General features: G+C 34.0%; 1 protein-coding gene and 1 pseudogene across 1 annotated transcript in view; one reads left to right on the forward strand and one right to left on the reverse strand.

Moving 5' to 3' along the window:
- KANSL1L (KAT8 regulatory NSL complex subunit 1 like) overlaps window positions 1-13,467 on the reverse strand; it is a 101,256-nt gene that overhangs the window by 57,106 nt on the left and 30,683 nt on the right. The window contains 1 exon segment of the mRNA XM_088794692.1: window positions 6,240-6,381. Within this exon segment, the coding sequence (XP_088650818.1) occupies window positions 6,240-6,381 (142 nt within the window).
- LOC141568164 (fatty acid-binding protein 5 pseudogene) lies at window positions 6,392-12,352 on the forward strand (annotated as a pseudogene).

Consider the following 13,467-nt stretch of genomic DNA (forward strand, 5'->3'; position numbering starts at 1 on the left):
GAGTAAAAAGAAGCTATTGTCTTAGTGAAAAGCTGAAGCAGAAAAAAGGAGAAATAGGAAAGCTGTAATGTGTTGACAAAGCTGTTGCAAGAACAAAGAAGAGATGATGTTAATATCTGCTTTCTTCTCCTATCGAAAAATGTAGACCTGGAGTGTGTCAAAGAAGGGGCAAATGACAGCCTAACAACCTGAAATTTGTAGATCTACTAGTAGATCTATTCAGTGTGTGTTTCATGACCAGTCACAAACTGGCACTTATTTAAACGGGATATTTACAAAAGATCATCTCTCAATCTCTTTCCCTTCCCTTATCTCTAATTTAACCTACAAGAAAGGGTTTGTTTTTCTTTCCTTTCAAGATACATTAAACAGAAAGTTCTGTCTCACTCAAGATAACCACTCTTCTCAAAAGCTTCTTACAATAACTCAAGAAGCTTTTTCCCTATTCAGTATAATAATAGTGACTAAATTCACATAAATAAGCAAGTAAACATCTTAATTCCTAAAAAATGTAAGGAGAAACTACCAAAATAAATAGTGTATTTTGATAGCATAATTGTAATGACATTTTCCATAAAATAAATATAATATGATTCTTAAGGGAACAAAGGGCCAGATACACATCTAGCCTGAAAAAAGAAAAATGTAAGGCTATATAAATTATTACTGGGAAATTTAGATTTCTTTCCTTAATTTATTCTAATAGATAAAAACATATAATCAAACTTTTAAAAATGTTTAACAATCACGTAGCATGCTTAGAATATACAGAATATTAAAATATATTTTCCCAAGTCAAAACAATATAAACCAGACTGTCTAGATTCAAACATAAAACTTAGTCATCAATTTAACTGGAACCCACATTCTTGGAAGTTTCCAAATTGTTTTAAACTTGACTCATTCTTAGAAATCTTTTTGCCATAAAAATGCTTGTGACAGTATATCCTTTAAAGAAAGTGATCAGAGAGGAGAAATTATCTGGTGCTCTTGAAAGGACTGGGAAATCACTACAATTGAAGGCCCAGTGAAGACAGGGTTAAAAATGAGAAACAGCAACTACAATAATTGAATAGGAAACTTCCATCAGGAAACTATTATTGAACATACCTAGTTCCCTCAAATTCATCAGACAGAAGCAGTAAGCCTAAGCTTTTCTTTCTACCCATCTATCCACCTTCCTATAGACATCACCACCAAATTCTACAACGCATTAAATAATATTCATTATTTCCTAGCTTCCGCTCCTGTCCTTGCACAACTCATACTTTCTGTTCCTTTGTATCCTATACTTCTTTGTCATTCCTGAAAAAGATCATGCTGTTTCTTGCCTTGAAACCTTTCCGGAATACCCTTTCCCAGTTCAGGCACACTGCTATTTGTCCTCGAAAGTCATACTGAGAGGGATCACCTCTTTACTGATGATTTATCTGACCCGCTAACCCCTAAGATAAGAGTTAAGTAATCTCTATGGCACTTCTACATGCCATGTATGCTATATGATATTAAAAACATGTATCACTGCACATATTACATTATACTGCAACTAAGTATACACATGGTCTATCCCCTACCAGAATATAAACTCATAATAGAGCCTAAAATTTACTAATCTTTATTGCTGTGCAGACCCTAGGTTGGGCTGGGCCAAACACATGGTTCAAAAACTCCTTTCTGTCACAGCTTTTTTCTTTTCAGACCAATCACCATTAAGCTTACAATATTGTCGCCATTACAATATTATCTCCACATTTTCACCACGTAGAATACAGTTCCCCACAAAAACAAAGTTATAAAGAGATATTTAGCAATATTTAGATTAAATAGGATTTCATGGGATTGCAGGAGAATTATGTTATTGCTTCTACGGAAAAATATACTACAAGTTCCAAGCAAACAGCCTATAATTTTTGGGAAACAATACAAGTCTTTAAGCTAGGGAAATTCCACATTAAATTTCCCCTGGTTGGAATTAAAACAGCATTTATTTGTGTAATAATTTGTTTAATTTTTACTCCCAATAGACTGTAAAACCTGAAAATACAAGAAATCTGTAGGTTTTGTTTACCACTGTATACTTAAAGAACATATTAGAAATCCTAATAACTATGTGTGAATGGAAAAAAGGGAAAGAATGAAGGAAAGGAGAGAAGGAGGAAATAAGGAAAGAGATGAATGCATTTAATTTAAAACTTGCTACAACATAGCATAAATTTAACAGCCATTTCTAAAAAAACACACAAAACAAACAAAAAAAAAACCTCCAAATCTACATCTTCTTATAGACCTTCTTCCACAATGTCTTACATTTCCAATTCCTTTAAGACATCTCAACATGAATACCGGAGAAAACTTGTAAATTCGTGTGTAAATAGTAAGCTCATTTTAATCAAATTTCGTATAAAATAAGCACTTTTCTCCTTTCCTGGACACAACAGGTCAATAAGAGGAGAGATCATGGTGATGGCTACACACCATATATTTGTCAAAATTCAGTGACTTGTACAGTTAGAATGTGTACTCTGAGAACAAGATAAGTAAATAAGACAAAGATAAATCATAATTAAACACCTGTTAGTAAAAAAATGTGGAATATCAGATAAACATTTTAAAGTTACCAGACAGAAAAGATAGAGGATTTACAGAAAAGAAAAAAAAATTACATCGACAGTAGACTGCTCATCAGTATCAAACAAAACAATGAAATAAGATCTTTAATGTGCTGAGGGAAAAGAACTATCAAATTAGAATTTTATATCAATTTAAAATATCACTGAAGAGTGAGGGTAAAATAAAGAAATTTTGAGATATACAAAGACTAAGAGAGTTTAGTTTAAATGTTCAGAGTTTAATGTCGGAAACTACTAAATAATGTCCTTCATAAAGAAGTAAACTGGGCCGGCCCGGTGGCTCAGGCTGTTAGAGCTCCGTGCTCCTAACTCCGAGGGCTGCCGGTTCGATTCCCACATGGGCCAGTGGGCTCTCAACCAGAAGGTTGCCAGTTCAATTCCTCGAGTCCCGCAAGGGATGGTGGGCTCTGCCCCCTTCAACTAAGATTGAACACGGCACCTTGAGCTGAGCTGCCTCCCAGATGGCTCAGTTGTTGGTTGGAGCACGGGCTCTCAACCACAAGGTTGCCAATTCAATTCCTCGACTCCCACAAGGGGTGGTGGGCTGTGCCCCCTGCAACTAGCAACGGCAACTGGACCTGGAGCTGAGCTGTGCCCTCCACAACTAAGACTGAAAGGACAACAACTTGAAGCTGAACAGAACCCTCCACAACTAAGATTGAAAGGACAACAACTTGACTTGGAAAAAAAAAAAAAAGGAAGTAAACCAAGAAAGAAAAGGTGATATAGGAGAGACTGCAAACCCTTCCCAGTATCCATTTTCCATTTCTGTTTACTGCAAGACCCCACCCCTACTGGAGTTTAGCTATGCAGACAACTTCTCAGTTAAAGACTATTATTCAGATTTCTTTCGTATGTATCTAGTTGTAGTCATGTGGCTAAATATGGGCCAGTGGAATGTGAGCCAATGTAGTACAACTTCTACCAAGGTAAAGACAAACTATGCTGCACTTCTCCTCTCACTTCCCAAGGGCTGGAATGAGGAAAAGACTATTCAGTCAACACCCTCTAGAGGACAGCAGGCATCAAGATAGAAGGAACCTGAGTCCCCCAATGACCTTGTATAACCAAGTTGCCCCACCAGCCTATACCACCTCCCCTCCCCAACTTTTGAAGCATTATGTGTCTTTAAATCCACTATACTTGGGGCCTTTGTTACAGCAGCTTAACCTGTAACTAATTTTATAGGTAGAACACATGAAAGAATAGTAAGCACATTTTTAAATGAAACATGTTAGAAATGTAAGTAGATTGGAGTAGGTATATTCAATAGGTAGTTAAATAGTATTAAGATCAATGTATTAAGTAAAAAAATAAAGTATAAAAACACTGAATACTTTGTCATTGTTAGAATTATGTTAAAAATTAGGAGTAATGACAAAGGATAAAACTACAATGTATAGCATCCAAAACAGAAGAGGAAAAGAAAGGAAGAAAGCAAATTCTACCAACCCAACAAAAGAGAGGTGAAAAACAAGACACAAATAGAGAGGAGAAATAAGGGCAAATAAAAAATGAAATCTAATCAGAGTGGATGTTTTTAAATCTAGCTATACGTACAAGTATGTACCTTATGAAACACCTAGAATAATAATAATAAAATTGTATCTATCAAACAGCATTACTTCAAAATATAAGAAGCAAAAACTAACAGAATTACCATGAGAAACTGAAAAATTCACAATGTTATAGATTTTTAACAAATCTGTATCAGAAATTGAAAGATCTAGATTTTTAAAGATATAGAAGATATATACAACAAAGTCAACCAGTTTAATCTAACAGAGAATTCTATAATCAACAAATAAAGAATATACACTCTTTTCTATTACATATTGACCATTTACAAAATTTGCTTAGTAGTAGGTCACAAAGAATGATATAATCAAGATAGATTAGTAAGTCCAATAACAGATTTATATAGATCCAAAACTCATTATGTGACAAATGTGGTAATTTAAACTGAAAAGTAAGGGTGAACTACTATAATTTATAAAACGGTGCTGGGCTGAGTATCCAAATGAAAAAGAGGAAGATCAATACCTCAAAATGAATATCAAATTAATAAAAGGGATTGGATTTCTTAAATAAGACACCATAAGACATAACCCATAAAGGAAAACATTAATGCGTACAATTACATTGAAGTTAAACTCTGTTCCAAAATAGATATACTAAAAATAAATAAATAAATAAATAAATAAAAAGACAAGATACAACATGAGTGATCTGTAATATTCATAACCGACCAAGAATAGTATCCATATTCACAAACACATGCACACCACCACCACCACTACCACCTCCCAAAAGGAATAAAAAAGGTAAGTTAACTCGTACACACAAAAAAAAGAACAAAGAAAGAAAGAAAAGTTGATGATTAATTACCCTGAAGCCCAATCTCACAATATTGAGTGACAAATTAAAACAGCAATAAAATAATATTTCACACTCTTTATAGACGTCAAAAAATATAAATGTGGGCAAGAATGTGGAGAAACAGGAGTTCTTATGCATTTGGCTAGTGGGAGTACTGATTATCCAATTCCCTCAATGAGTATAAGAAAGCTGAAGACAGCTATGCCTAAGATCCAGCACTTCCACTTTTAGACATATAGCCAAGAGAAGCTCTCCATAAGCTCACAAAAAACACATATAGTCATTGCAGTATTGTTTTTACTAACATAAAAAATGGAAACAATGTCTATCAAAGGAAAATAGGAAAAGAGATAAACCTTCATTGTATTAATACAATTCCATTCCATTCATACAATTTAAAACATACAGAAAGGATAAAATGCATAAATATGCTGAGCAAAAACAAACAGGTTGCAAAAGTGTTTGTAATATGTATAATTTATATAGACTTCAAAGGCATGGGAAATAAATATTATTTGTAGATACAGATATACACCTATGTGCCAACAGTATAAAAACATACATAAAAATAATAAATATCAAAAAATGTTGGAATCAGAATAGTGGTTACAGTGGCATGAGGAAAGAATGGGATTAGGAAGGACTATTTAAGTACCTCAACTGTACAGATAATGCTTTATTATTCTAGAAACTAAACTCATACTGGCAAGATTTTACATTCAATAAATTTTGGGGTGGATACACAGGTGTTCATCATATTGCTCTCTGGAACTTTTTGTTTATAAATTTTTTAAAAACTTTTATTTATTTAAGTGTATTTTTCCAGAACCCATCAGCTCCAAGACAAGTAGTTGTTTCAATCTAGTTGTGGAAGGCACAGCTCACAGTGGCTCATGTGGGGATCGAACCAGCAACCTTGTTGTTAAGAGCAGTGTACTGTAAACCAACTAAGCTAACCAGCCACCCCATTTATAATTTTTTAAAAAGCAAAACAAACAAACACTTTATCCTATTAAATGGAATCCAACAAAGAAGTTCTGAATTGCTTACGTATAAATGATCATCATAAACACCAAAGCATTATAAAGACAGCTTCAATTTATAGTTATTAATATATTAAAATCTTAATATCATTTTTATAAAAGCTCGTAACAATTATTTTGTGTGGAGAGATGAGGAGAAAGTAAAACAGTAATTTTTGTTTAAAAAACAGAAGAACATTGAAAATACCTTGGAGGCACGAATCTGCCTGTGAACATCCGTCAGTTGTTGGATTTTGTATTCTAGCTCTGAAATCTGGGCTTGAAGCCACGTCCATCGGCTGCCAACTCTTGCTCTGTCTACAAGCCACTTCCATTCAGTACTACAGTTACTGTAAACAAGACATACACTGTTAGTCAAAGCACAAAGGCAATCAAGTTTTCACAGAGACTGCTTAATAACTTCCCTGGCTCCTGTTATAAAATCCCAATTTCCTTTCCAAAACATCTAATTACATGAAACACGAATGTCATATCAACTTCTTATCAAAGAAAAAGACTTAATTTTCTTATCTTTCTATCCCACAAACACCTGTTTTTATTCAATATTACTTACCCAGGAGTAGGATAATTTCCTTTGCTACTTAATACTTTATTAATGTTGAAGGGCTGAAATAAGAGTGGGCCAGCAAAGGAAAGGAAACAAGAATGACAATACCAACACCCTGTAAAAACTGTTACATGGGCTTTTATATGCAAGCAGATGTCATTTGAACTGTGCTAGATCTAAATCTATGTAACGAACCATATAGGTACTCAATTTTACTATATGTAAGTTTCCTTTGTTAAAACAGAAATCATTATTAGCTAATTAAATATCTAAAATCAATTTAAAGAAATGGTCAAAATTACCAAAAATATGAATGTTCAGCTACATTGCAAATAAGCCTACCAAATGTATAGATCTTAACCTGTCTATTAAAATAAACAGCTTGTTAAAAACCTGATTCCCAGCATTCATAGGCCAGAGATGATAAATAATTTATATTAAGCCTTACTTTCACACATATTTAAACCCTAGTTCCTCTATCTTTCGGCAAAGGCACTACTCTAATCCAGTTTGAAAGACTATAAATTAATTACTTTGTGAAAATATTCCAACCACTTCAACTAGAAAACAATTATTTGTGTGTGTGTGTGTGTGTGTTTGGGATAAGTAAGAGCTGCAGAATGCCAAGGAAAAACATGACAGAGATTAAAGGTACAACTGAACGGCAATAACTACTTAATGGCAAAACACAAACTTTATGAAATATTGTCGAAAAACTGCATTTATTGTCAAAACCCACAGCATGTACACCAAGAGTGAACCCTAATGTAAACTATGGACTTCGGATGATAATGATGGGTCAACGTTAGGATCATTGGTTGTAACAAATGCACTAGTCTGGTGCAGTATATTGATAGTGGGGGAAGTTATATTTGTGTAGGTACAAAGGGTATGGGAACTTTATTTTCTGCTCAATTTTGATGTAAACCTAAAACTGCTCTAAAAAATAAAGTTTATTAATTTTTTTAAAACACATTTAATCATAATGAAATATTTTTCATATTAACTTTGGCCAGAGATAACATTTATCCTAAGAGATCATTTATTGTCAGAGAAACAGAATACAATTATTGTTAAGTTTACTATACAGAATTTATCCATTATAACAGGATTTCACATTACATCAATATTCCCAAAAGGCTATTTTTTTTAAAGGTCCTAAATGTATACAGTGTGATTGAGGAGACCTTAATATAAATGAGAGGACTTCTCTTGGTGTTGTTATTTATTCAGTTTATCATCATTATTGTGATTTTGTAAATTTGACACTTAAATCACATTTTCATAATTATGGACAAAGTAAAGGAGAATGCCTATTCAAAACACACTAATCACAGATCATATTTGATAACACTAACTGCCAATCGAGATTAGTGAGGAAGGCAAGGGCAAGATTATGTAGTGGTTATACTGGTAAGGGTAAAAGTGTTGAATTTTATGCAAAAAGGAAGTTATTAACAAGATAGCAACAAAAACATTTATTCTGAGCACTCTGGCTACTTATAGAGAAAGCACTGAAGTGGGATATGAGAAGACATAAGGTAACCAATTAGGATGCTAGTATAATAATCTGGGTGTGGCACATAAAATTGTGATCTCCAAATATTTCATGTGCTGTCCTACATTTCCCAGACTTTTTTGCACTTAGGTTGGAGCCATGTGACTAGTTCTGACCAATGGGCTGTAAGCAAAAGTGATCTAGTCATTTCCAATCCACTTGACAAACTTCAAAGTCTCTAGTGCAGATACCATAGCACAGCTCCAAGATGGAGTAAGATCACAGACCAAACCACACTGGACTTTATGTAAGCCATGGTAAACCTTTGCTGTGGCAAACTACTGAGATTAGGAGGTTAATTTATTATTCTAAATATAACCTATTCTGACTAACACATTGACTAAAAGATGAAAATGGCTTGGACTGGGAAAGAGGCAGGAGATAAAGAAGAGATGAAGATAAGAGGATAGATTCAAGGTTTATTTTAAAGTTGATAGGATTTATAGAAGTATGGTGTGGAGTAAGCATGGGGAAATCAATGATGATCTTAAACATTCTTTCATTAGATGTTGTCCCAGTTGGAAAATTTCCCTATAACATGCAATTTTGCTTGGCTACCAAAGTGATAATTAGCTAATAGTCAAACATAATAAAGAAAAAAATTTTCATGGAGTTCATGTTATTGTACTTCTAGTAAAAATAATGATAGTCAAATTAAATTTACAAAAATCACTTTTATGTTCATATGTTACATTAAATTATACAAACAGAAAAATAGCAGTATCAGATTAAATTTAAGTAAACTAATGATGGGGCTTTGTGATATGTAAAATGAATTTTCTGGAAAGGATAATATTATCCTACATTTTGATAGGAGTGAATAAAATCTATTTACTATAATTAAAAGTGGTATACAAGCTTTTCCACCAAAACTGATCTCCTGCTTGAAAACATATTTTTCTCAAAAACAGTTAACATTGCAAACATGTTACAGATAAGCATATGGCTATCTCACACAAAGGAGGTTAACACCTGTTGTACCCTGAAGTCAAAAGACGGTTTATGTAAACAACTTATATAACCAATGATGTAATGGTTTATATAATTTAGAGCATAACCAATGAGAACAGAGCTGATGCAATAACAAATAAGAATATGAGGCATACCCAGAGTGTCTAGACTTCCTAATTAGCATAATAGACTGGCCTGCCAGACCACTAACATTGACTCCCTGCATCGCTCTGGTGTGTTTAACTGATCACAGACCACCAAATGCTGACCATAAGGAGCAGCTTCCTCCTTCCAGTGAACATAGGAGCAAAGACATCAGTGAGTGGACACCACTTGGGCAGTGAGACTAGTCAATCCCCAGAAAGGCAGCAAATGCCTTCAATCCCCATCCTTGCAGTCACCACTGAACTTGGTGAAGAAAATAACTACAAGCTGTTGAAACCAAGTTGTTTTAAGTAGAATTTATCTTGGTACCGGTACTAACCTATTGTCAACATCATGAATCTACATCCCTGTTTTGAACTTGAAGTGTAGTTTCTCAGAAAAAGACAAGAGTTTTTTAATATTACATCTTAAGTGACCAAGACTTAAAGAGGGACTGGTATGAAATCTTTAACATAAAGATTTTTTTAGCTCATTAATAACAATGAATTAACTATGATAAAAAATCAAAGAAGATTCAGTTGTGGAAAATGACAATCCCAAGAAAAGTAAGGGTTATCCTGGGAAAAACACATTAAATTCGGCCAAACTTCTCCATTGGTGTTTTCTCACTTAGGAAGAGCTTATCCTTCCCTGGAATTTGATTCCCTTAGACCAGGGGTTGGCCATTTTTTCCTGCAAAGAGGCAGATAGTAAATATTTTAGGCTTTGTGGGCCGCCTGGTCTGTAACAACTCCTCAAATCTGTCATTATAGCGTGAGAGCAGCCATAGACGACACATAAATGAATGGGTGTGACTGCATTCCAAGAAAAGTTTTTGTACAGTCAATGGAGCCATACTGCCCCACGCCACACTCTGCTCTGCGCGCCTAGCACGCTGCCCTGGCCCACCATGGCCACCACTCAGCAGCTGGTAGGAAGATGGCACTTGTTAGAGAGCAAAGGCTTTGATGAGTACATGAAGGAAAGATGATTAGAATGGCTCTGCAAAAAACGGGTGTCATGGCCAAACCAGATTTTGTCATCACTTCTGACGGCAAAAACCTTACCATAAAAACCACACAATGAAAACAACAGTTTTCATGTAACTTAAGACAGAAGTTTGAAGAAACTACAGCTAATAGCAGAAAAACTCAGACTGTCTGCAGCTGCATAGATGGTGCATTGGTTCAATTATCAAGTGTGGGATGGGAAGGAAAGCACAATAACAAGAAAATTGGAAGATGGGAAATTAGTGTAGGAATGTGTCATGAACAATGTCACCTGTACTCAGATCTATGAAAAAGTAGAGTAAAAATTCCATCACTCTTCTGGACAAGAATTAGTTGCGAGGATAAACAAGCTAAGTTCAATGAGCAAATCTCTCCATGCTTTTTGTTGTTGTTACTGTGTTCAATTATCTTTATCACAAACATTTTACATGCAACTATTTCCAAGTCTTGGTTTAATTAGGATCTTCACTTTGGTTAGTAAATAAATGTGTTTATGGAAAAAAGGATAAAACAGAAAAGTCAACGGGCCGGTTTGGTCCATGGGCGGTAGTTCTCCAATCTCTGACGTAAACCATGTTTTCATATGCTTCTCATGGTTCCCAAGGGATTATGACTTCATTTGACAAAATATCTACTCAAATCTTTTGCTCACATTTAATTGAGTTTTCTTCTTACTTACACAAGACCTGTGTCAGACTGTAAGTATTAGAAATACACATAGTTCCCAGTCTGTAGCTTGTCTTTCATTTACCTAATGGTGTCTTCTGAGCAGCAAAAAATTCTAATTTTGATGAAGCCCAATTTATTAAACTTTCCTTTTATGGATAGTTCTTTTGATGTCCTAAGAAATCTTTGCCTAACAAAAAGTCATAAAGATTTATTCATGTTTCTAAAATTTCAAGAAGTTTGAGTTTTAACTTTTAGATCTATAATCCAATTCAAATTTATTTCTGTGTATAGTGTGAGGTAAGGGTTCAGATTTATTTTTTCCTATAGGGTATTTAGTTTCTGAACTATTTGTTAAAAGATTCTATTATTCTTTAATAGAAAAAAAAAGCTATTCTTGAATAAATAAAAGACTGTCTAGGAACACTTATATCTGTTGTAAACACTACACACACACACCCCTTAGGATATCTGTCTATCTCAACAGCTTAACTCAATACCACCCTATTATAGTTTAGAGTAATCCTTAGAACCCAGTAGTGTAAATTCTCCAACTTTGTTCTTTCTCAGTATTGTTTTGACCATTTAAATTTGACAAACAGCTTGTCAAAAAAGAAAAGAAAAAAAAATTGAACAAATTTTCTTAGCTTTTATTTAGAAGTATTATTCTGCCTTTGCTTCTTAAAAGATCATTTCACTGGATAGAGAATTTTAGGTTGAGGTTTTGTTTTTTTTCCTTTCAGCACTTTAAACATACCATTCCATTACTTTCTGGATTGCATGCCTTCTGATGAGAAGTCAGCAGTGATTTATTTTTTTGGTATATCTCTGATCTCCTAAATATATAAAATGTCTCCCCTCCCACTTACTGCTTTTAAGATTTTCTCTACGTCACTACAACTTTGTGATTTGACTATAATACACCTTGGTGTGGTTTTGTTTTTGTCCTGTTTGTGATTTCCTTAATTTCTTGTATCTGTGGTTTTATGGGTTTTAGCAAATTTGGAAAAATTGTGGCCATTATTTTACCTAATATTTTTTTTTTTCTTTCTCCCCTCCCTCTTACATCTAGATGTCCAATTACATAAATGTTAGAATTTTTGATATTGTATCCAGGTCTCTACTGGTTAGTTCATTTTCTTTCTGGTCTTTTTGCCCTATGAGCTTCAGCTTGGATAGTCTGTGTTGTATGTTAAAATTTATTGACCACTACTGAATGTCCACACTCTTGTTAAGCTCAAACAATAGTTTTCATTTCAGATACTATATTTTCCCCCTAAAACTTCAGTGGTTCTTTATGTACATTCAATTTTTCATTAGTTCTTGAGACTATATACAACAGATATTTTAAAGTCTTTCCAAACTAATCTCACCATGTCTGTCGTTTCTGTGTCTGTTTCTATTTATGATTTTTCTCCTCCTTCTTTGCATGTCTAATATATATAGATCTATATTATAGATATTTATATATAGAGGTATATTTATAGATATATTTATATAGATATATTTATATAGATATTTATATATAGATCTATATATATAGATATCTATATCTATATCTATATCTATATCTAGCTATATATATATATATATTACATATTATTACGGACGTTATGAATATTACCATTGTTGAAATTCTGGATTTTATGGTCTTCCTTCAGAGTGATAAGTTTTATTTCAACAGGTTATTAAATTACTTGCTATCCAACTTCATTCTTTTCAGCTTGCTTTCAAGATCTGTTAGAGGTATAGAGTAGCCAGACTAGGGCTAATTTCACCTAACTCTTGAAGTGTGACCTTTCTGGGGTCTCTACGTAATGCTCCAAATGTTCAATGAAGTCTCTCCACTCTGCTTATTCAGAACTCAAAAGTCTCTCAAACCTTATGCACATTGGAAATTATTCAGATTAGATTCCTGATAGTTCTTTGTCCGCCTCTGTGGATTTTCTTATACACATGCATAGGTTAGTATTCAACAAAATTCTCTTAAGGGGACCACATGGAGATTTTTGGAGCGTTTTCTAAGTCCCTCAACTTCAGTCTTCTGATGTCCAGCTTTCTCAGCCTCCCAAACTTGAATCTTTGTCGTAATTAGGTAAGATCATTGTGCTCCATCTGGCTTTCTTCTCCCTGCATCAGAAATCATAAAATGCCTTCAGCAGAAAATGAGGGCAATCACAGGGGTCGCCTCATCTGTTTCTCTTTTCTCAGGAGTCACTGAATCTCTGTCCTTTGATGCCTTAGGTCCTTTATGGCCATTTTCTGAAAACAGTGACTGTTTCATACATTTTGTCCAGTTTTCTAGTTATTTACAATCATGAGCAAGTATAGTACTAGGACTCCACTGCATTATGGCAAAGAACTTTATCTTTGTGTGTGTGTGTGTGTGTGTGTTCTACCTTTCTCGCTCCCTAACAGTTTCTATTTTGTTTCTAATATTTCATACTCAAAATATCATCCAAAGTATCATTGCCTTAAAAAAAACACCAAAAGGGGAAAAAAAAAACTACAGTTGTATATTGGGCCAGAATCTTTAAGA

The sequence above is a fragment of the Rhinolophus sinicus genome, chromosome 17 (genome assembly GCF_057876585.1).
Source record: "Rhinolophus sinicus isolate RSI-liver-muscle chromosome 17, RSI-T2T, whole genome shotgun sequence".
NCBI classification, from domain to species: domain Eukaryota; kingdom Metazoa; phylum Chordata; class Mammalia; order Chiroptera; family Rhinolophidae; genus Rhinolophus; species Rhinolophus sinicus.